This window comes from Girardinichthys multiradiatus, chromosome 12 (genome assembly GCF_021462225.1).
Source record: "Girardinichthys multiradiatus isolate DD_20200921_A chromosome 12, DD_fGirMul_XY1, whole genome shotgun sequence".
In the NCBI taxonomy this organism is placed as follows: Eukaryota; Metazoa; Chordata; class Actinopteri; order Cyprinodontiformes; family Goodeidae; genus Girardinichthys; species Girardinichthys multiradiatus.
In genome coordinates, this window is record NC_061805.1 from 14,169,389 (window position 1) to 14,190,046 (window position 20,658).

General features: G+C 39.1%; 2 protein-coding genes across 4 annotated transcripts; both read right to left on the minus strand.

The window, feature by feature from the left end:
- Positions 1-265: 265 nt before the first annotated feature.
- On the minus strand, positions 266-11,710 carry tm2d2 (TM2 domain containing 2). The gene is made up of 4 exons (XM_047382505.1): positions 11,333-11,710; positions 8,590-8,677; positions 8,393-8,508; positions 266-2,269 (listed from the first exon to the last, which is right to left on the minus strand). Exons 1-4 carry the CDS (start codon positions 11,596-11,598, stop codon positions 2,056-2,058), a joined length of 684 nt encoding a protein of 227 aa, XP_047238461.1. The 5' UTR covers positions 11,599-11,710; the 3' UTR covers positions 266-2,055.
- A 1,459-nt stretch (positions 11,711-13,169) lies between these two features.
- Positions 13,170-20,388, minus strand: LOC124878335 (T-box protein 2-like). 3 transcript variants are annotated; one of them, XM_047382223.1, is made up of 8 exons: positions 20,253-20,388; positions 19,840-20,178; positions 19,544-19,757; positions 17,796-17,942; positions 17,635-17,711; positions 15,935-16,035; positions 15,400-15,827; positions 13,170-13,544 (listed from the first exon to the last, which is right to left on the minus strand). In XM_047382223.1, the coding sequence occupies exons 2-8, from the start codon at positions 20,112-20,114 to the stop codon at positions 13,245-13,247; spliced, it is 1,542 nt and encodes a 513-aa protein (XP_047238179.1). In that variant the 5' UTR covers positions 20,115-20,178; positions 20,253-20,388; the 3' UTR covers positions 13,170-13,244. The 3 variants fall into 3 exon arrangements, with proteins under 3 accessions (XP_047238179.1, XP_047238177.1, XP_047238178.1); XM_047382221.1 differs by having other exon boundaries at positions 19,490-19,757; XM_047382222.1 differs by lacking the exon at positions 20,253-20,388 and having other exon boundaries at positions 19,490-19,757; positions 19,840-20,243.
- Positions 20,389-20,658: the final 270 nt, after the last annotated feature.

Sequence of the window (20,658 nt, forward strand, 5' to 3'; positions counted from 1 at the left end):
CACATCACTGGCCACAGGTCTGATCAATTTTGAGTTGTTGTGTTCAACCAGTGACACATGTGCTTTAACTGTGTTTGACTTTTGCCACCAGTGCTCACCATTATGCAACACAGGTGCATCAAAATTAAAATGTGTTGGTAAAGAGTGCTAATGGTTTTGCCAAGAGTGACTGATTCAATCAGTAGGTTCAGACAATAGGGTTTAGTGTTTTGGCAATTGAGAAAAACTAAATAAATGGAAATCCATTCCAAGCACAGACAGAATATACACTCTACTTGTTTAATTGGGAACCTTTAACCTGCGTGTACATCAGTGAACAGCTGAACACAGGCAATGAAAAATAAACCAGGATTTGGCATTGAAGCTTTCATTTATATGATGTGATACTGAAAAAAGTACTTAATCCAAACAAAACAGATGCTGTGAATATGAGGTTGCACAGAATAAGGAAAACATTTACAAGGAAGATGACAGAAACTGGCCGGGTCAGTGTATGCTGAACCACAGCAGAGCCGCTTTGGTTCACGTCTGAACAGTTTCACAAATTCTAATCTTCTGTAGTAACCTTAAGGAAAAAATGTAACATAAAAACCAATAGAGATTGAGCTTCTAATCCAATAATATTTCTAATAATAATTCTAATCTAAAACATTCTGATCGGTGCATCTCCAGACTCATGTTTATGTCCTAAAATTGTAATTTGTATTTTCTTTTTGTATTTCTGTAAACAGGTTCCCAAATTACTTGCATTTTCATTGAAAATTAAACAAGAAGAAGCTGTTCTACTTTAGTTGTGTTTTTTACCAACTTTACCAGTTTTATTTTATAGAACTGCAGCGTTCTATTTAACAGCTCTATAATTTATGATCGGTTCTACAATGAAACCCATACAGATGAGACAGATCTCTAAAATCATCTACCCAACAAGCTCCAATGATGCATCTTAACCAATAATGTTTTGACTCTTTCACATTTACAGTGTCTGGTAAAATGACACACAATATTTATCCAGCAATCATTGATTAAAGTGTTGTGAACGTCTAAAGAGAGACGACGTCACAAAACATACCTCACATGTGCCGATACTGGCAATCTGAAGCTCTTCATCTCACATCTGGACCTGGGCTGGTTACCAGTATCAGGAAATACTGAGGTTGTAAAAAGCTGAGGTTTCTAAACCGCTATCATATCATTCTTACGGTCTAAAGTCCTTTTAATGAGAGATCAGATCAAGTGCCCAGAGTTTTTACCAACTGCATGGTTGGTGGAGGAATATAGCCAGGCCCTGACACAACTGGGAGGTGTTGCATGATGACAGCTGGTGACGCAGTTAAATTAGGATAGGAAGCCGCTCCCACATTGTTTTAGTCTGCTCTGCTCTGATTTTCACAGGACATCAGATCCGTTACAACCACAACCCTCAACACCCCGCTACTTGGTGGGCCTGCATGCAGGTCCTTTATATATGCGTATAATAGGTCTATGGTAAACCATAGTAAAATGAGTGAAGCTAATAATCAATCTGCCGAACTGTAAGACCTTCGGGCAACGGATTTCTGAAGTATTTGGACTTTTAGTCCAATAAAATTCATTTGTTGTTCCTCTTAGGTAAACTGTTAGTCAAACTCATTTGCCTTCCAAGGAAACATGCTGTAGTGTAAAAGCAACAAAAAAAAAAAAAAGTCATCCACTGAAAATCTTACATCAATACAACAACATTTTTATGGTAAAATATTATTTACAACATGGATCAGACTTCCTTAGTCTGTCTGATCTACCATCCCAGTCATTATGGCTTTATCTACATTTTGAAAGTCAGGCTGAAATTTACAAACAAACATTAGGAAGTTCTAACTTAAATAAGACTTGTTTATCTCTATATTTGTTTTGAATTCTAACATAAGTTATCATTTGCAATGCTCGAAATTTTAAGAAAATTTCCCACAGACTCATCACCCCTGTAGGATGTCTCCACCTCTGTCCAGTTCTTCAGATTTAAGCTAATAAATATCAGACAGAAATGTGGCTGCACTTCTGTGGCATGCTCTGCTGTCCTCAGTAGTAGGTGCACCAGTTGCTGTAATCGCTGGGCATCAGCCCGCCGGTAATAAGCAGGATCAGGTCCACGAACCACCAGATTCCCAGGCCTCCCAGGGTGAGCAGCTTCCCCACTGCTGTGCCCGTGTGGCCCAGGCAAAAGCGGTCGACGCCGAAGCATCCCAGGAAGAAGGAGTACAGCAGTGTGGTGATGAAGTAGTGTCCGGTGTATCTGTGGAGACCCAGCCAACCAGAAGGTGATGTAACATTAGCTTCTGATTTACACAGATTACCATGCTGTGACAGTAAAACTACATATAGTAGTGCCAACAGTGAGTAAACAGAGCCCTCTGCTGGGGAAGCAGTGACGTGAAATTGTGTTCCAAATGAACACCCCGGTCTTACATCAACACTTTAGCAGTTTTCGGCCTCCTTTATTTAGTCTTTGTTCTTACATTTCACCATCTTACTGAGATGTCATCGCAACAGTCAACAGGAGGAGAAATCAGGAAATTGTCGGTAAAAACTAACATGCTTTTGCTCTAAATAATCCAGCACAACCGATCCTTAATGTTTGATGTTGAAATGAAAGTGAGCCCACAACCTGAAAGCTTTCATAGCCCACTGTGTGGAGGCTGAAGGACAGGAGCTGATTCTCATCTCTGCTTTGCTTTCATGCAAAGCAGAGATGAGAATCAGCTCCAACTGCAGGAATTTATCAATCAGAAACCCACAGCTATTCTTTTATTACAGAGAAGCCTGATGGACTCTAGGCAGCTAGAACAGTTCTGGAACTTTTTCTAAACAGATAAAAAAATTTAAAACCACTATACCTTTCCTAAATACTGTCCCAGTGGCTTACAGAACCAACCCTGGACCCCAGGACCAAGTGTCCTCCATGTTTTAGGTGAAGAGGTGGAAAGCAGGCTTCTGCAGCACCTGGTGGTAGCTGAGGAGGTGATGTAATGATTTGGATCAGGTGTGCCAGAGCAGAGATACATTTAAAACATGTAGGACTGTGAGCCCTGAGGATCTGGTTGGGATCCAGTGGTTAAAGTCAGAGGGAAGTTTTTTCTAGCTGGACAGTGTTACAACACTGACTCTCCCTCCCCCACCTCTTTTTAAGCACTGCCAGTCAAGCTGGCTGAAATAGCGCTAGTACACTTTTCCTTCGACTCTTTGGAAATATTTCTGTTTGAGAAAAACTAGGCCAGTCATAGTGTTGAAACTAATGGAGTACTACAGGTGGGAAGCTACGACATGTATGTTTGTTAAGCAGAGACCTGAGCAGATAGACCATCTGATAAGCTAGCTAAGATCAGCACGTTATTCTATAAACAGCAACACTGTGAAAAGAACCAACCATTTGAAAACTACTCAAATAAGCTGCTGTTTATTCTATAGTTTTACTTTAATCTGTGTATCAAAATAGAGTCTAAACAAATGTTATACATACCATTATTATAACTAATAATAACTAATGTTATTTTATCAACATCAGAAACAGTAGTTGTTTCTCTGTTAGATCATGTTATACAAAATGCAGTGTTCCTACACATTTTTTATTTCCCTGACTCAAATTCATAGATTTCTTTCTGCTGTTTATAGAACATTCGGGACATCGGGGTAAAACAATATTCACCTTGACCTGCATGAATACTAGTTTAATCTGTAGACTTCCCAAATCACGAAACTGCTGTAAAACCTACGTCTAAAACTGATGTGCGTGGTATAAATGGTAGCTGGTATGGACTAGTATAGCACTTTATCAAGTCGCCAGAGACCCCTAAGAGATTTACACTACATTCAGTCATCTACCCATTCATACACACATTCACACACTGACAGTCCCTGAGCCAGACTGACAGAAGCGAGGCTGCTATACAATCCACGCCACCGGGCCCTCTGAGCACCATTAGTAGGCAAGGCGGGTGAAGTGCCTAAGGAAACGACAGAGACAGAGCGGGGGTTCGAACTTATGATGAACTCCTACCATCTGAGCCAGACCGTATAGAAACATTTAATTGGTTCTGGTGACCTGGACCAACTTAGACCAGTTCTGTTTTAAAATCTGTAACTCTTGTACTTGTCAATAATGACTGGAGTACCCTGCAGCAACTGCTGACTCTTACTGAGGTAGAATGTTAAAGCGGTGTGGCAAATCTCATATAAAGCATGTCATTTAAAAATCAGTCAGATCAGTGTAAAAACCACAACTTTTATTAATCATGAGATTTTGTTTCTGCTTTTCATTCTTGGAAAATGCTTGAAGAACATCCCATACTTTTTAGTCCCTGATATTGTGTTTTTAACCTTGTGTAAATACTGTGATGCTATATTAGTTATGAGCCAGGTTATTACACCTTAACAATCTTAAACTAGAGCCTGCCTAGACATAATTTATTTCACTGAGAGAACTTCTGTCGAGTCCCAGATTCTGGGGCTCGATTCTTAATGTCAAGAGAAATTTCTTTAAAAGTTCCAGATCTGACAGGTGAAAATTGAAACTCTGGATAAAACCCTGAGCTCAGCAAAGCATCACTAATAAAACTTCTTGTTCTGTTGTCGCAACACATGAAGCTCCGTGTAAACATCCAGTGCAAAGTTTTTACATTAAAGTGTCTGAATGGATTCCTTCAAAGTCCAAGCAGTGTGATGGAGAGCATGTTTGCACACATCTCTCCTTGCTCTCGACACAAACTCTAAGTGTTTCAGATTTCTTGGCTGCTCTTACAGAAGTGCTGGTGGCACACCTGTCAGGATTAACTTCGTGGTTGCCACCAAACTGGGAGGTCAAACATGCACACAATGACTAATGGACTGTGTGACCCAGTGTTAAAAACACAAGCAAGAATGAATAAATACTGATTACATATCTTATTCTACAATGAAGTTTAAAAGTCATAAATTAAGAGTTAAAAAATCTTCATAAATACATTCAATATACAGTACAGACCAAACGTTTGGACATACCTTCTCATAAAGTTATTGTAAATTACATAGTTTTTAAAGATTTTTTTTTAAACTATTTATAGAGTACAGACCAAAAGTTTGGACACACCTTCTCATTCAAAGAGTTTTCTTTATTTTCATGACTATGAATATTGTAGCTTCACACTGAAGGCATCAAAACTATGAATTAACACATGTGGAATTATATACTAAACAAGAAAGTGTGAAAACTGAAAATATGTCTTATATTCTAGGTTCTTCAAAGTAGCCACCTTTTGCTTTGATTACTGCTCCACACACTCTTAGCATTCTGTTGATGAGCTTCAAGAGGTCGTCACCTGAAATGGTTTTCACTTCACAGGTGTGCCCTGTCAGGTTTAATAAGTGGGATTTCAGGCCTTATAAATGGGGTTGGGACCATCAGTTGTGTTATGCAGGAGGTAGATACAGTACACAGCTGATAGTTCTACTGAATAGACTGTTAGAATTTGTATTATGGCAAGAAAAAAGTAGCTAAGTAAAGAAAAACGAGTGACCATCATTACTTTAAGAAATGAAGGTCAGTCAGTCCAAATAATTGGGAAAACTTTGAAAGTGTCCCCAAGTGCAGTTGCAAAAACCATCAAGCGCTACAAAGAAACTGGCTCACATGAGGACCACCCCAGGAGAGGAAGACCAAGAGTCACCTCTGCTGCGGACGATAAGTTCATCCGAGTCACCAGCCTCAGAAATCGCAGGTTAACAGCAGCTCAGATTAGAGAACAGGTCAATGCCACACAGAGTTCTAGCAGCAGACACATCTCTAGAACAACTGTTAAGAGGAGACTGTGTGAATCAGGCCTTCATGGTAAAATAGCTGCTAGGAAACCACTGCTGAGGACAGGCAACAAGCAGAAGAGACTTGTTTGGGTTAAAGAACACAAGGAATGGATATTAGACCAGTGGAAATCTGTGCTTTGGTCTGATGAGTCCAAGTTTGAGATCTTTGGTTCCAACCACCGTGTCTTTGTGCGGCACAGAAGAGGTGAACGGATGGACTCTACATGCCTGGTTTCCACCGTGAAGCATGGAGGAGGAGGTGTGATGGTGCTTTGCTGGTGACACTGTTGGGAATTTATTCAAAATTGAAGGCATACTGAACCAGCATGACTACCACAGCATCTTGCAGCGGCATGCTATTCCATCCGGTTTGCGTTTAGTTGGACCATCATTTATTTTTCAACAGGACAATGACCCCAAACACACCTCCAGGCTGTGTAAGGGCTATTTGACCAAGAAGGAGAGTGATGGGGTGCTGCACCAGATGATCTGGCCTCCACAGTCTGAACCCAATCAAGATGGTTTGGGGTGAGTTGGACCGCAGAGTGAAGGCAAAAGGGCCAACAAGTGCTAAGCATCTCTGGGAACTCCTTCAAGACTTTTGGAAAACCATTTCAGGTGACTACCTCTTGAAGCTCATCAACAGAATGCCAAGAGTGTGTGGAGCAGTAATCAAAGCAAAAGGTGGCTACTATGAAGAACCTAGAATATAAGACATATTTTCAGTTGTTTCACACTTTTTTGTTCAGTATATAATTCCACATGTGTTAATTCATAGTTTTGATGCCTTCAGTGTGAAGCTACAATATTCATAGTCATGAAAATAAAGAAAACTCTTTGAATAAGAAGGTGTGTCCAAATTTTTGGTCTGTACTGTATAAATAGTTTTTAAAAAAATCTTTAAAAACTATGTAATTTACAATAACTTTACCATATCTTTTGGTGAAGGGCTGAAGAACCAATAGCTGGCAGTGCCCGATTTCTCATCCGCCAATAAGGTTGACTAGTTTCTTTCGATATTGGCCCTGGAAAACTACCTTGAAAACCTTGGAAATCGAGAGGTCAGATTGTGACCGATTGTGAGCCGATTGGTGTCCAAAAATCCCCACACTTTGTTTAGCATCGGTCAGGTTTTTTTTTTTTTTTTTTTATTGTGGGCACAGTATTCAACCCCTAGTGCTGCTGAGAAAACAGGATCACTTTAGAACTGGTAGATGGTGACCCGACTGGTCACAATAAATGAGACTATGAATGAACACAACATATTGAAAAGGACTAAAAGACTGCAAAGACTGGGTTACTCTATATATTGTTTTATTCTATTCTATTCTATTCCATTTTTTCAAAAAAGCACACAATTTTGTTTATTGTTTCTATAAACTGTGTGCACTTTCTTATGTTGTTAGTCACAACAAGGGTCCCACGAATCCAGAATCCTCTGATCAGGCCCAACATCCTTTAGAAGAGTGTAGTACTTGTGTAGTGATTGGAGCAACTTACCTTGCCATATATGCTAACTACAAAGAGGGACTAGAAAGCACTACATGCATGTTACAACTGTGATACAGAGCGTTAATTACATATGATCTTTCAACTAGACCCCTATCTTCGCCCATGTCTGTTTTCTCCTTTTCTTTCCAACAGCTTCTCTCTACTGCCATCATCTTAGGTGCAGTTATGGAGGATTATAGAGATTTCTCTGTGTGCTCTGCACCTCAGGAGAGCCATCAGTTAAGGTCCTAAAACTTCCACATGACACAGCAGTGATTTGCCTCATCAGAGACGGTGAGAAGTCTGCATAAAAATGAACAGCTGGTACTTTGGAGCAGGGACATAAACGTAGAGCGCAACATGTTGAAGAAACGAAAGCTGAGGCAGAGGCTTAAGGCAGCAGGTTCACAATAAACTGTGTTGGCCTTCAATCACTCTTTAGATCAGGGTTCTGGAACCTGTGGCTCTGCAGCCATACTGGGCTCTTCAGACCCTGTGCTGTGGCTCTCTGTAGCTTTATAACAGGAAGCCTACTAATCTACCAATAAATGCATGTGCACATTAATGACACCAATAAAGCAACACGAGCAGGCTGTGGGCACTCCTGCCTTATTAAAAGATATTATAACCAGACAGTAAATATAAATAGTCCACACAGAATTCCTAGCATGTTATTAGCAGCTCAGGCTAAAGGAATATTTATACTGGAGTGCATTTAAATAAAAAATCAGTTTGACTATTAAACAGATCAATAGTTTGCTGTTACTGCACATGTCCTGATGTGGTGTGAAGACTCTCCCCTGAATTCAACAGCAGACCAAAGCAAAACTTTTTAATTATAAACTATTTTAATCACTGAAGAAGAAAACAGAAAACGGGACTTTAGCGCAACTTTTAGAAACAGGAAAACTCTGAGGCATCACAACTCATTGAAGTCTGTCATTCTTCTTACAAGAATGGGAAATGAAAACTGATTCTAATTAAAGAATGATACCGTAATAAAGTTTAAACATGGGCAGCAACCTTTTATTCCCTTTAATGCCTTTATTCATTTTCAGCAAACATGACAGATATGACAGGTATCAACTCTTACTTGATGCAAGGCACGTCCCCCCGGAGGAATTCCCTGGGTCCTGCACATTCAATATCATCCAGTGCAGTACAGATAACCTGCGTGTGGTTCACTTCCTTCTTTGTTTGGCCACCCCACTGAGCAAGAACAGAACCTGCATGTGAGCTAAGTTTTTAATTCGCTATACATCTGAAATACTCTCAGAGGACGGTACTGACCCCAACGCAGCCGTGGCCCATCTCCTGGAAGGCGCTGTAGTTTCCTCCATGATCCACAGGATCCTGGCAGTAGATGAACTCTTCAGGTCTTCAGCATAGATTGGAGATTAAGGAGGAAGAAATCAGTAGTTGTGGAGACAAGCTAGCATCCAATCATCAAGGGTTTAGATATGTTGGTGTTTTTAAGAATTTCTTTGAACCATTCTCTCTTTTGCGCATTGATTTTGCTATTTTAAAGAAAAAGAAGGTCTATCTGGGAGAAAGGATCAAACATATATGGATATTTAGTTAAATGGTCCTTGGTAAGTTTAATTTTGACCACCCTGTTAGTAGAGAATATGGAGTTTCTTTATACTAAAACTAAATTAAAACTAATTCCATTTTTAGTCAACAAAAGAGAGCCATAAGAATTACTGACAGGTAACAAATGTGCATCAAATTGGGACTTGGAGGATTATGTAATGGTAAACATGACCTATTACCTGTAAAGATTCAAATATTGTTTGAAATCAGAGTGAGTGTACAAAAAGCCTAAAGGACTAAAGTTAACTGTGTATTCGGATAAAGGGGTGGATCTGTGCAATCAACTTAACTGTGAAATGAAAGGATGTGATGTGAAAGGATGAAACAAGTTTGGATCTGTGGTTGGAATCATTATCCAGCAGAAATATGTACAAAGTATCACAATTCAGGCGTTGAATGGTTTCAAGTTAAGGCACTTCCCCTTTATGCAATGCACTAGTACCACTAACACAATACACTGAAGCTCTCAGCACAATGCTTAACAGCTGGTGCAGTGTTCTTAGGTTCGAAAGCTTCAATCGGACCTCTGCTAACATAATTCTTGTCATTGAGGCTAAATAGATCAATCTTTGGCTTGTCTAATACTCTTTCTTTATAGATTTCTCTGAGACGCTTTTGGTCTCTCCATGCAGAAAGCTGTAAATTTCAGATGAGCTTAAAGGTGTCGTATTTGGAGCTGGTGTTTCTTTCTCAGCCCATGAGGTTATATTGTGGATAGTGCCACTCGTGTTCCAACAGTTTCTGGTGTTTTTGGGTGTGGGGGTTCCAAACAACCTGACCCAATGTCCTTTCATCTGAGGATTACAGTTTAGGCCGCCAATAACTTCTACAAAGTTGCTTGATTTGATCATCTTGAAACCTGCAGTTGTTTAGAAATGGCTCCAAAAACCATTCCCAGCTTGTGTTATCTACAGGTCTCCTGCTCAGATCTTCACTGAGTTGCTTAGACGTTCCAATGGGGGTTTTCACATGACATCGTGGTCACGATGTCACGATCGCCATCTTGGGTGGCGGCTGCAGCCTGTTTTCGTTGTTTTAGCGAAGTGAAGCAAAACTCCGGACTATTCAATTTAACTACGGGGAAAACTTGCTTAATTATGGGTTATGCTGCGCATGGTGGTCAAGACCAACGTTCATTCTACCGCCTGCCAGCCTTGATAAAAAAATCAGTGTGAGAAAACAAAAACACTGAGTACACAATGTCGACAACTGTGGCTGAATTGGATATCCAGGGCGAATTTTGACGGTTTGAACCTCACTCACGCCCGAGTGTGCAGTGCACATTTTGTGAGAGGTAAATAAATAATGTTTGTCTCCATTTATTGTAATAATATTCTGGAAAGTAGTCTGCCAAGACCGTGAGCTGATCAATTGATCAGCACTCAGCACTGTGACCTACTTCAATAAGCTGTGCTATCACGCTTTTTAGGCTGCAATTTACCTTTACTGTTATACTGTAAATGTATTATCTAGTGATATAACTACTGTGTAATTATCCTATAAAGGGCAAAATTGAACGTAACATTGATTTTTGCCTATGTTGTGGCTATGAAAAAATTGTTGCATGCTAACTTGTCTAAAAATTATCTGCGGCCAATCGTCCGGACTTGCGCTAAACAAACCAACGTATGGATCCAACTTGTTGATGACCGCAGTTTTCTTGAGGCACATGGCCTTATCAGTAGGCTGTAACGACTCTAGATACTTATCCATGGTCGAAAAAGTATGCAACATTGTGAAATGCGTAAGGAGATAGGGAGACACCCAAGATGGTGGACTAGAAGTGAGGCTGCAACTTCAGTGACGTCAGTGAAAACCCCCCATTGTGCTCATCATTTCTCAATCCAATGAGTGCTGTCAAACAAATCTGATGCCGATAAACAGAAAATACCATCAGCATACAGACACGATCACTACCAAGATGTTGTAAGAGTTTTGTTTAATCACATTCAAAGACATTGTAGAGCCTTCAGCATCACTTATAAAATAGAACCTGAAGGAATTACTTATATTTTAGGTTGCATGTACAGGTTTTGACCCTATGTGGATTAGAGAAAACTGCATTAAATTTAAAACTAGTGGTCCTTGTCGTTTATTTAAAAAAAATCACTACAGCTGTATGTTAAAAATATTTAATCATTCGTCCCTAAAAAGTAAATTCATGCCTATGATGGATGGAGGTCGCCTACAACAGGAAGTGCGTCACATAGATGAAATGAAAACAACTAAAACCTAAAGCGGGGATCAGAGCCATTACTTCGATATTTCCAATCAAAAGTAGCATAAACCGATTTACAAAATATGTGAACGGAACTGCTTTTTGGAAACCCTGACTGATTTAGGTTCTATGTTAGCTCCTATGTAAGAAGTGTGATTTCCACTCTGTCCAATCTAACCGTAGCCACCATCAGTTAGCGCTGTTAGCTTCCGTGTTACTCACAGATGGCTGCAGAGAACGACCGGAGACGGGGGCCTGTATTCATACAGCTCCGTGTTGTTGTCCGCCGGGACTTCATACTTCAGCAGCTCGGGCTGCTCGCTGATGGGCAGCGAGGAGACTCCCTGTGTGGGAGAAGACGCTGAAGCAGCGGTGGAGGCTGTGGTGCTCGAGTTCTGGGAGTGAATTCCTGCCAAACATTGCAACAAAATAACAGCTAACAGCAGCAGGAACTGACCGCACAGCAAGATGTAACTGACTGAAATCATGGTTCCCCTCAGACGCCAACGGGAATCTGAATAAAGAGGCTATGCATCTTCCCAGAAGTTCCAGCTAGCTTCTTCTTGCTTAGCGTTTTTCTTCTTTGTGTTTATTGGCGGTTGGTAAACAATGTATTGGTGCTTTACCGCCACCAAGTGGTATAGAGTGTGGCCCCAGGATGCCACATAAGGATGATTAGATCCTATCATAAAAATGCGATTGTCTAAGATAATGAAATATGGCCTGATAACTTTTACTTCTTGACTTACTTCCAACTAAATACATAAAATCTAGTTTCACTTTATGTTTAGGCTTTGTATCAGTAACATGAGCAGCTCGATTCTCCATCTCGACTGAAAATAAATACATTTAAGGGAGCATTACCGCCACCACCTGGGCTGGAGTTATAAAAATCAAATAAGTAAAAAAATAAAGTAGATTGTCTCTCATATATTAGCTACTGTAATGAATGAAATGAGGACGGGTCGGTTGTCTGTTTAGCATAAAGCCTTATTAATGAGGAGATCAAATCTGATTTAAAACCACTGATTGCTGAGTATGTGCAGTGCCTTGCAAACCATTCATACCTTTTCAAAGTTTTCCCATTTGATCTCATTACAACCAGAAATTTAATGTAATTTATTGCCATTTTATGTGGTAGACCAACACAAAGTAATGTATAATAGTAAAGAATCAGGAAAACTATACATGGTTTTTAAAATGTTTTACAAATAAAAATCCAAAACGTTTAACTTAAATTAGTATTCAGCCCCTCTAAGTCAATACTTTGTAGAACCACCTTTCTTAGCATTTACAGCTGCATGTTTTTAGGGTATGTTTTTTACCAGCTTTGCAAATTAAGAGACTGAAATTTAAATATTCTTCTTCACAAAATAGTTCAAACTCAGTGGATGGACCTCGTATTGAAGGTATTCAAGGGTCAGGAACACTTTGTGAGGAAGGTTTTTTGGTAAGCGACCAATAAAATTATACAGAAGATAGTTACTTTGTTATTGTCGCTGAATGTGTTTTTATAAACTATTTAATCACAGGATGAATTTAGATTTTCAAACACCTCCCACAACAACCTCAATTATTATTTTTAAATAAATGACATTCTATGCAACATGTGAAGTACCGTGGTTTATCTCAGGTTATATTTACTGCAGCTTATGACCAGATATATTATTGTGCTGTGCTAATAAAACACAGGGCACCCTTTAAAGTAAATTTTTTGTCTGTTTGTTTGTTTTGACCAATTTGTAGTTTAAAAACTCTTCCTCAATAAAAAAGAACAAAACTGATGCAGTACATCCCTAAATATAAAACAGAGCAAACAATTCCACCGTTGTATGTGGCACATTTGTTTACAAGCAACCTCAAAATTTTATTTCAAACTTTCATGTCTTTATTCTTATTTTTATTGCATCTGATATCATTCCACAGTCAGTCAGTCAGTCAATTAATGGAAGTAATAAAGTGGTCCTTAAAGCAAATGGAGACATTACTCTCTAAACAATTCATGCAGAAAATGTTGTTTTTTCCTCATCTGCATAGTGAGTGGCGTGGAGGGCTGTAACAATGGCCTAGACTTTACTTTGATCGTGTTTATTCACAACAAATCAGTCTGAACTCAGCAGTAATTTCTATGAAATTAGAGTTCTCCCCCTGCTGGTGACTTGCTAAGACTGCAGTTTGCTCCGTCTTGGCCTGCTGATGTATCCTCCTCTGCAGGCAACTCTGAGTTGCAAGAGCCGAAGCTGCTTTCATTTGATGGAAGAACAGATGATGATTTCATTGGAGAGAAGAAGAAATTCTGTGCAGAACCTCTGGGAGCAGAGATGAAATCCAGTCTGGACTGTGTGATTGGGACCTCGTGCTGGACTGGCGTTGAACATGTGCGGGAGTAAGGGTACAACAGAAAGCCTCCATATGGTGAGAAGCTCATTACATCCTGCATGGTCAAAGCAAGAAAAACATTGTTAAGTGTGACAGAAGTGCTTTTAATCCATGTGTTACAATTAGATTAGATGTAAACACTACAAAAAGCTCTTTTATAAGGCATTAAATATTAGTTATATAAGTTATTTGCATTTTAACCAAGCATATGTATTTGTAAATAGATACATTCTAACTTCTAATCTTAACTAAACTATAAATTAACTGGACTTTTAATTCAGTTCAGCATTATTCTCATTCATTATGTGTGGTTTGTATGTATAGTTTTCATATGAATTAATATAAAAACTCAGTAAATGTTAAGAATTGTCATAAAACTTGTGTTTGCGAAGGTTTCTGTGTTGGAGCAAGAGCAAGTTGTCTGGGAAAAAGGTTCCAGTCCACCATCATAGAATAAATTTCAAAAGGTCAAGCTTTTATAGCTTCAGAACAAACCAGTTTTTATTTTCTTTTTTTTTTTAACACAAAGAACAAACCAGCAAAAATAATCGTAACTATTTAGAATTTACTGTAACTAATATAAGTGTCTTTAGGTATCTTGTTATATTTACGTTAATTAGATTACAATCTACACAAATAAAATGTATTTAAGTGATTACACCAATTTTGTTGATGAATGTCTTCCAGTTTGTTTTATTAGAGCACTTCGTCTCTTTAAGCAAAATAGGTAAGAATGAATTAAAAAAAGGATTTGGAACCACTTTAACTATTTTTTCCATCTATGAGTTTCAGTCAGTCAGTCAGTCATTTTCTACCGCTTATTCCATAGTGGGTCACGGGGAAGCTGGTGCCTATCTCCAGCAATCTATGGGCGAGAGGCAGGGTACACCCTGGACAGGTTGCCAGTCCGTCGCAGGGCAACACACAAACAACCTAGCACACACTCATTCATACAATGCAACTTAGAGTGAGCAATTAACCTAACAGACATATCTTTGGACTGTGGGAAGAAGCCGGAGTACCGGGTGAGAACCCACACATGCAGAAAGACCCCCGGCCGGGAATCGAACCCAGGACCTTCTTGCTGCAAGGCAACAGTGCTACCAACTGCGCCACTGAGTAAATGCGTCAGTTTATCAATGTGACAAATTTCCAGCGGGTTTCTACTGAGGGGCCACAAAGGAGCCATATCTGATGCTCATGTTACCTTTTCATTCAGATAAAACTAAAAAATAAAATTAGAAACGTATTCAACTCTTCATCTTTAAATTACAACATTCTAAAGAAATTATACACACAGGTGTGATTAATTTCTTTTATCAGAAAGAGAACAAAAAGATTAAATAAGTCACTAATTTGATAAAAAAAATTAAGTAATATTCTATGAAAGCAGTATTTTATATCTGAATTTGCTTTGCCACACAAATGTTCCACCCAACTTGACTGAGGTGCTTGCTATTTGCCGACTAGGTGAATGTTTATATTATTCCTAAAGGACCACCTGAACACTAAAGGGGGGGTGCACCCTGGACAGGTCCCCAGTCCATCACAGGGTAACACAGAGACACAAAATTGAAATTTAGAGAGAACAATAACCCAACACTCATGTTTTTGGACTGTGGGTGGAAGCCAGAGTCCAGGAGAGAGCATGCAAACTGCATCTAGAGAGACCCCAGGCCAGGATTTGAGCCCGGCACCATATTACTGCAAGGCAACGGTGCCCTGTTGGATGATGTTATACAATTGTTTTTAATGTTTATGGTAATACTGTGAAATTTTGGTATTTTTAACTAAGATTATTATATGAGAATCTCACAGCAGCCTATGTCTAAACTAATAGTCATCCACGGTTCCAAACTGTTAGCGCACAAATACTTTAGTTCCTACAGGAAGTGTTGGCTGCATCGTACCTGAAGCCCTGCGTGCTGCTTGAGGGTGACAGAAAGAGGAGTCCTAACAGGCACTTCCTGTTTGAGTCCACACTGCACAGCTCGGTCAGTGGCACATTTGTACCAGCTGTTTACTTGTGTCAAATTAAAAAGATGGCATGAGGGGTCAATATTCCACAGATGTTGATTTAAATCAGACGAGTAAACACAGTTGGGTGCAAAGTTGCTCAGTGTGCCCTCTTGAACTTTGTCCGAGACCTGTGTGTGGCATGTTCTGTCACTTATGGAGGTGTTTTCTTTGTGGTGTGAAGTTTTGTTTGGGGTCCAAAATGCAGCCTGTCGAGTCTCTGCTGTGGAGGAAACGTTCGGCTGGTCTTCAAGGTAGGTTCTAAACAGCTTTGGTTCAGGACATTCCCCACAATTGAAGCTTTTTTCACTTGCATGAACATCTGGTGGGAGAAAATGTACATGGTCAAGAAAGTTTTAGATTTTTGTAAACAGACTAAAAGCTTTCTGTGGCTGATCCATTGACAGCTGTTGTAAAATATGCTTGCACCTGAACACTTGGTGTCACCAAAACTCTGTGCAGATAAATCACTTATGGGAGCACACTTTCTATCAGCCTCTTGAGACCTTTTTTCATACTGCTGGAGTTTCCTGATAGAAGGAAAGAACAGAACTGAATACAAATGGAATTCTAATAACAAGTAAATATTTTCTGTGATATAAAAACTCAAATGATTTGCTGTGAATAATTAGTCAGTCAGAAGTTCAACATTTTTGCACCTGAACAGTGTTTGCATTTTGGTTTATGTGAAAAAATTAGCTCATATCATTCCAGAGTGACATTATTTGTAAAAAACAAATAAAATAAAACAAACAAAAGCAGAAATTATTTTGTTTGCATGAATGAATTAAATACTCAATGCAAATTGTGCAACATCCCAGCTGAGTGCAACAACTTTATCATAAAACTTACATTAACTATACCAACTGAGCTCATCAGAAAGGCCAGCTCTGTCCAAGGGTACCCCCTGGACACAATGCAGGTGGTGGGAGATAGAATGACTCTAGCAAAAACAATATGACTGTTGCCTCCCTCCACATGCTTGAAGCTGTTGCAGAACTGAAGAGCTTCTTCAGTGACAAATTGCTGCATCAAAGGAGCGTTATCACAGAGCCTTACTCCCAGCAACTGTTAGACTTTATAACAATCACAGCTCCCAACAAGTTTAATATGTATTTAGATCCCTGCTGTTATTTGTAAATTTTTAGTAAATAGCCTGTTGTTGTTTTCTTCATGCACAAGTACAAATGCACTGTTTGAACATTTTCAAATCACCCCACTCAGTCGCACATTTCTTTTAATCTGAGTATGCTATTTTTAATAACTGCAAGTATTTCCTTTTCTTCTGTTGTAAATGTTGACTTTACTATACAGTCAATCATTGCTTTTTTGGTTTTTATAGTTTTTTTTTTTTAACTCTGTGAGTACTTGCATGCTTCCATTTGGCTTTTACTTTGTTGCCCCATGGTGGAACAATACAGAGTATTTCTATTCTATTTCTGTTTCTTACTGTAAAATATTCTGTATTACGTTCAGTTAAGTATCACAGATGAATTATTTAGATAATTTAATTAAAATAAATATTGTGATGGCTTAATACTACTAATAATAATATACTGGGTTGTATTTGTAGTTGAAACGTATTCTGTCGAAACTGCAAAATATAAAAAATCTAACTGTGTGATTTAGACACTAAAACTGGACTTTAATAAAAACAAGACCACCAAATCACCATATTTAAAGCAAACATAGAAATATTTTTTGAGTCTTCAGTCTTCAGACTGACAAACTTATCCCTCCGAGGTTTATAGGTTAACACTTGTCTTTATGTAAATTTCTAACACTGTAGTTGCACCGAGGACACAGGGGTATATTTTCACTTAAACTAGGTCTATTTGCAGTCCGATGACATTTTTTGTTACACATGCTGGTTACTGAGGAACCTTTGAAAATAATCATTTTCAATGTCATCCAAAGCACACATGAATTAAACTTCCTGTCAGCAGAGAGATTTCATTTAAAGCATAAAAGGCTTTGGGGGAGAACAGAGTTTCCGGTTGATGATGAGCTCAAAAATTGACGAGAATTTAATCTTTAAATGTTATATGTTTAAAATACAGCAGAGTGGAGAACATTGGTTTCTTGTTAACTGTATTTCCATCTCTCTACCACTGCAAATACCAATTCACCTCTTCTCTCTCCGTTGGTTTCCCGTGTCCCGGAATCCCTTTGCGAAAGGGTTGTTGTCAATTTTCAGCTGTGTGATCTGTTCATTTGTAAAATGGAGACAAATCTTTAAAAACTAAACAGATTGGAGAAGAATTTATTATTTGAAAATTCAGACACCCACCTTATCATTCTGGTAAGCTGTCACAGCGATAAACTGCGTCTCAGCAAACACATATATTCTGAAAGTGCTGCATGGAAGCTTCAGGATGTCATTGGCCTTCACTATGTGGAGCCTTGGCTGGTATTTGTGCATTGAATTCAGAATTGCCTGTGCAAGACAGAACAACAACAAATCAAATCAATTAACTTTTTAAAAAACCCAAAAATAACATTTTTTTGCCCTTTCTAATTCTTAAGATATTGCTCGCTGCGTTTTGTAAGCCTTTTAATGCAACATTACACAAAAAAACATGCATAGTTTAAAGAAAATTCATTGAATTTTTCAACATAACTTATATGGGTCAAAGCAAACATATATATATATATATTTTGAACCAAATAGTGTTTTAATGTAATTTAATGTATTTTTCTCATATTTTGAAGTTTGATGAAATATGATTTTATTTTGGTGACTGAACAAAAACAAACCAAAATCCAAACGAATATTAATGAAACAAAATGGTTAATTCAACAAGCTGTTGGTTAGTTCAGCCTATCCAGATAAACTGATACCTGGACCTTTTATAGAAGTTGAATAAACACCTAAATCAGCCATTGTCAAACTCCAGATCTGGACTGAAGATCAAGTCAACCCGGACCCAGTCCACACCTTATTTTTGGATGTAGAAAACACTGACTGGATATAAACGGAATCCACTGGAATATTGTTTGATTAAGTTTTTGGTGTCTGTGTAAATTGTAAATTGATCCTAATGCTACAGGATCAGGGAAAATAAGGCTCTATTTGTCACTCCTTTTCCCTGTCTGTTTGTGTAATAGAATCTGTTAGCCAGGGATCATCTGTACTTCACACCAATAGGGATAGGGGAGAAACCTAAAATACTTTAAGACTAGTCATTAATATTACAGTCAAAGAAAAGCGTTTGGCTTATAATCAGCTGTGCATGTAAGATTGGTCCATACACAGTTAATTGGAACCGCAAAGAAAACAAATGATTAATGAGTCATTTGACAACACAAAAGAAGCAATCTAACGCTAGCCTAACACCTGATTCAACTTCTACCAGTGTTGAGTGAGATGCATATTCAATTAGATTTATCTTTTTTTACAATAAATAATGTGGTTTTTTTAAACTATAACTGAAAAACAAAAATGTAATTAAAAAAAGCCTATGGGGCCAAGTTTTGGCAGCATATTGAGGAGAGTTTTATCGTTACTTGGTTTCAAGGTGTTTCAACTGTCCCTCTAAATTTGACCTATTCTTCTGTGTACAGAAACGCTCTTTTTTGTTGTGACATAAAAAGTGATTACGTTGACCAAGTTAAAGTTTCTTATACAATTAGAGCACGTATGCTTCACTGTTAAAATTACAGAGGCTTTTGCAGGCATAAAAATAGCAATTATTTAACCTGGAAGTTGGACGCAAATTTATTAAAAGGAATTTTTTTCCTCCTTTTTCATCAGTTTTTCCGGACTTTTGACCACATCTAGAAAGCAGATTTGGACCTTTGCACATATGCACAAAAACAAATCTGTGCATTCACTGTAGCTCATTAAAAACTGTTAACCACACAATGAAAATAAATGACAAGAAAGTTTGCTTGTGTTGTAGATTGTGTTTTACTAATGGAAATCTAGCCGGTAAAATGAAGCAAACATTTTTTTTTTTTTTAAGTGCTGAAAACATAACTTACAAATCCATACTTATCAGAAATGTTGTTGGTCAGTTTCAGTTTGTGGAAACTGACCACTTTGGACATCCACTGCTCTCCTGTGGCAGGGCTGTCCGGGTGGATATACATGCGTTTGGGCATTTCCGGGTCCGCCTTCCCCGCCACCATCCAGCACGAGTTGTGGAACTTATACCTGCAGTCATCCGCCGCCACGACGTCCATCAGCAGGATGTACTTGGCCTTCCTGTTCATGCCCGTACACCTGGCTCTGAGCGGCGGAAACATGCGCCTGCGAGGGCAGGAGAGGAGATTCATCAGGAGACATTACAGGCGCCGCTCCTTTAATGCGTAAACCTGACCTATTTATTTACCTCCCAGACTTAGTGATGACCATCTCGGTGCCGTATCTGTGGAATTGTTTCCAAAGGTCAGCAGCTTCCAGATACACCCTGGGCTCCTCCTCAGCTGTGTCAGCGCTGTCCAAGATTTCAGGAGGCCAGCAGCATGCCAAAGACTGCCCCGGCTCGGGATAGTATGGCCTTCTGGAGGTCAGGGTGGAAGTCAGGAACTTAGGGGGTTCAGCTAAGAGAGTGCCAACTCCCGATGAAGAAGTTCGAGGGACCTCTGGGATGCAAAAGCTGCGCATGGTTTTCAAAAGCAACTTTTACGCACGGCTGTGGTTGGCTAAAACTTTTACGCAGCATGGAACCCTAAAAAAAATTTAAAATAAAATTCATTGTTCAAAATTAAACTGTTGATACTTTGTTAGTTTGCTTTCTCGTACCTAGTCACATATCAGGCAGTGCGCTCTTCCTGCCCGCCTTTCCACGATGCTCTGCTCCTTTACATGTCCAGCCTCGCGACTCCCAGCAGTGGGTGTGGTTTCATCTTAACTCAAAGTAAAAAAGCTGCCCTATGTTTCTCCGCCTTGATGTTCACTCCCACACAAAGCCCTGCGTTAGGAGAAATTGTGCAGAGACTCTGCTTGGTGGAGGGGGGATGCCCTCTGACAGCGATTGTCCCAGCTGGATTAGACTCTGGATTTGGTTACAGGCTTTTTATTGCTTAGTGGCGCAGAAACGTCCCGGGGAGAACTTTCTGTGACTGAGGGCGACAGATTCTGGGTTGCTGTAAGCTGCCAGCCCTTCTTAATAAACACTAGGCTTGGTAAGAGGTAAAAAACGTGGAAG

What these genes read in the sequence shown, in the direction of transcription:
- LOC124878335 (XM_047382221.1), bottom strand. Translation starts at nt 20,114, where the DNA reads ATGCGCAGCTTTTGCATCCCAGAGGTCCCTCGAACTTCTTCATCGGGA. An exon ending in TGGTGACACCAAGTGTTCAG is followed by an intron (nt 15,828 to 15,934) that starts GTGCAAGCATAT and finishes TTCTCCCACCAG; the next exon opens with ATGTTCATGCAAGTGAAAAA. An exon ending in AGCAGCACGCAGGGCTTCAG is followed by an intron (nt 13,545 to 15,399) that starts GTACGATGCAGC and finishes TTGACCATGCAG; the next exon opens with GATGTAATGAGCTTCTCACC.
- tm2d2 (XM_047382505.1), bottom strand. Translation starts at nt 11,598, where the DNA reads ATGATTTCAGTCAGTTACATCTTGCTGTGCGGTCAGTTCCTGCTGCTG. An exon ending in TGGGCCACGGCTGCGTTGGG is followed by an intron (nt 8,509 to 8,589) that starts GTCAGTACCGTC and finishes GTTCTTGCTCAG; the next exon opens with TGGGGTGGCCAAACAAAGAA. An exon ending in GGGGACGTGCCTTGCATCAA is followed by an intron (nt 2,270 to 8,392) that starts GTAAGAGTTGAT and finishes GGGTCTCCACAG; the next exon opens with ATACACCGGACACTACTTCA.